The following is a 2857-nucleotide window of genomic DNA, read 5'->3' as shown; positions in this document are numbered from 1 at the left end:
TCTCCAAGCTTTCCTCCTGCTCCGTTTGTTGCTCCAGTCCACGCTGCTCAGTGAGCAGAGGACGAGGAAGCTGTTTCCTGCTCTGTTTTCCTCTGTTGCGGGCGGGCGCTGCCGGGGGCGCTGCAAGTACCGGTCCCATCCAAATGCAGTATAGTACCATTTTAAATGCCTCAGTACCGCGGTACCATACTAGTACCGGTATATCGTGCAACACTATTTCAAACTTATCTTGACTGATTTTACTATTGACCACCTTTAGGCTAAATGTCTTGTCATAATAAGCAATTTAATTTATTTATCAACCAACTATCATTTCAGTCACCTGATTTTTCCCTGTTCAAAAACACCTTGTTCTGTTTCAATTTCAGGTCAGTGGGAGAACAAGCACACTGGATGGGGCTATAGCTGCCTGCCTATTAGAGTTTGGTGATAAAGATGGTAAATAGTAATGCTTTTATAAGCAAATAATTTTGTCTTTTCCACATGAAAAATAAATTAAGCTTTTTCCTGTGAGGCACGAATATGGATTAGTGTTTGTGTGTAGAAGCATTTTCAGCCTACAAAACCCCATAGGGTCAGATTTTAAGTAGGAAAAACTGTTATTTGCCTTTTGTATAAATTTCAAATTCAACCTTGTCTGGCTCATTCCCAGAGCTATCAAAGCAAACTTGATGCAAGAGGCATAATTGAACCTAGCATACAGGTGGAGAAGACAAAGAAAAATTCCCAAACATGGGCAATATGAGAATCTAAAACAAAGTGCTCTGCATAAAGTTTGATGTCTGCCTAATTTTCTCAGTCAGGTTACTTTTGAGAAGACTGACTGTTTTTGTCTTCTCAGTCCCAGGCCAACAAAGGAAGAGAAAGCAAGTTGGACCCAGCAGTTCTCAGGACAGTGGTGAGATTCAGCCCAGCAAGAAGAGGAGATCATCATGGGTAAACTTATTAATTCTCCTATCATTGGCATAACACAAATTTTAGAACATGTTAAGTGCTTGTACTGATGCGTCTTCTTAGCTTTTACATTCGTACTGCTTTAATGCATGATGGACATACACATTGCCAAGCACTACATAAGGATGACCAGATTGATCATGTGTTGAAGGTGATGATGGGAGCAATCAATATTTAGTCACTGCAAAATGTGCATCTCGGTAGCTTATTAAGGACGTTTTCAGTGTTTTCTTGTACTTAAACCAAAAGGTCTCAGATGTAGAAGATGCTAAAGCTAAGGAGCCCACCTGGGAGAAGCAAGAAGCTATGGTCAGACGACTGCAGAAAAGGTTTCCTGATCAGGACAAGGAGGTGAAAGCATGCAGACACATTGTCCTTCTTTATGACACTCTCAAACTGTGTATACTCAACTGAGTAAATGGGTTTGTGATATTACACACAGATGGGTGACAAATTAAATGAAACACCTGAATAAATGAGTGGTTTCTTCTCAGATTATAGTCATAGGGAACAGGGGGTAACTGAATGAGTATGAAAATGATGTGAATTATGTGCTGTGCCCTTCAAGTCATCAGATCTCACCCTAGTTGAATACCTGTGAGAGATTTTGGGCCAATGTGTTAGACAGTGCTCTTCACTGCCATCATCAAAACACCAAATGAGGGAATATCTTTTGGAAGAATGGCGTACATCCCTCCAGTAGAGCTCAGAGACTTGTAGAATTAATGCCAAGGTTCATTGACTATGTTCTGGTGGCACAAGACCAAGACACTTTTTCCTTTACGTTGTTACCTGTCTGCAAGTCCTGAGGAAGGAAAAGGGTGTTTCTCACCTCTCAGTCTTACAATAGAAGTTGCTTTGCAGCTCAAAACAACTCTAGTTCTCTCTAGGGATTTTGTTGCAGCTTTATACTCTCTGGCATGCTATATAACAGGAACACTTCACCCACATTTCACTGTAGCCACATCCCACTTGGTCTCATCTCAAAACACTAACCTACTTATTTCTCCATAGAAAACCTGGGAAAGTAAAATACATTGTAGGCCTATATATGGCATGAAAATGCATAAAGAGATTGAATGGTTGTTAAACCAGCTCAAACCCCTAAAAATAGTCTTCAGTGTAAAACAAAACCGGCTCTTTAAATTCAGCAGAACTACAGTGAGGACAAAAGTGAAATGTGTGTGTCATTTGTGAGCGACTAAATTATTCACTGAATGAATGAATATGTGGTGATTGTTTAGGTGTTGTGATTGACTGCATCATAAAACATCCTAATCTCATTGTCAACTATTAAATCTAGGCATTGAGGATCAAACAGTTAACCATGAACTTCAATCATCATGGCCTATTTGTCACTTGAAACTTATTCAGAAACAGAGTTGTTAGTCAAATTTGGAAAATGGGTGTTTGCAAAATATTTGCTGTATCTTTCGGTTGTGAAATGTGAAGTGAAAAACCAATTTACTGGCACTTGCATTGATGCCTCTCCCTAGAAAATGATTTTATGCTGTACCAGACCACAAAGTGCAAAGAAAATGTTTAGGCTGATTTTCCAAGGCTATTTCTGGAAACAGTGGATCTTGAGCATTATTTCTGACCTTTGCTGATGTCTGACGTGTTGTAGGAGCTGCGAATGGTGCTGCAGGAACATGATTGGAATGTTGAGGATGCACTGCAGGTTCTGCAGATATTCTCAGACACAGGTCCAAATACAATTGCTGCCTTCTGAATCAAGCAATCTTTTCACTGACTTATGTATACTTTATTACCTTTCCTTTTGTCAACCGATTCTGATGCAAATTTGTTTTTTCTGTTGTCAGATAATACCAGCTACAGCTCAACAGAGTTTGAAGAAAAGAAAACTAGCAAATCAATCAATAAAGACGAGTCGAGCAGGGGC

The 2857-nt window shown here is 39.8% G+C and overlaps 1 protein-coding gene across 1 annotated transcript in view; it reads left to right on the top strand.

Moving 5' to 3' along the window:
- Window positions 1-2857, top strand: part of smarcad1a (SNF2 related chromatin remodeling ATPase with DExD box 1a) — a 16652-nt gene that overhangs the window by 2124 nt on the left and 11671 nt on the right. Inside the window, exons 4-8 of the mRNA XM_020602464.1 lie at window positions 369-438; window positions 842-936; window positions 1204-1305; window positions 2582-2660; window positions 2778-2844. Coding sequence (XP_020458120.1) covers window positions 369-438; window positions 842-936; window positions 1204-1305; window positions 2582-2660; window positions 2778-2844 — 413 coding nt within the window. The remainder of the gene's footprint in view (window positions 1-368; window positions 439-841; window positions 937-1203; window positions 1306-2581; window positions 2661-2777; window positions 2845-2857) is intronic.

The sequence above is a fragment of the Monopterus albus genome, unplaced genomic scaffold (assembly GCF_001952655.1).
Source record: "Monopterus albus unplaced genomic scaffold, M_albus_1.0 scaffold56.1, whole genome shotgun sequence".
NCBI classification, from domain to species: domain Eukaryota; kingdom Metazoa; phylum Chordata; class Actinopteri; order Synbranchiformes; family Synbranchidae; genus Monopterus; species Monopterus albus.
Note: the sequence above shows the minus strand (reverse complement) of the source record. Positions and strands in the feature narration are given on the sequence as shown.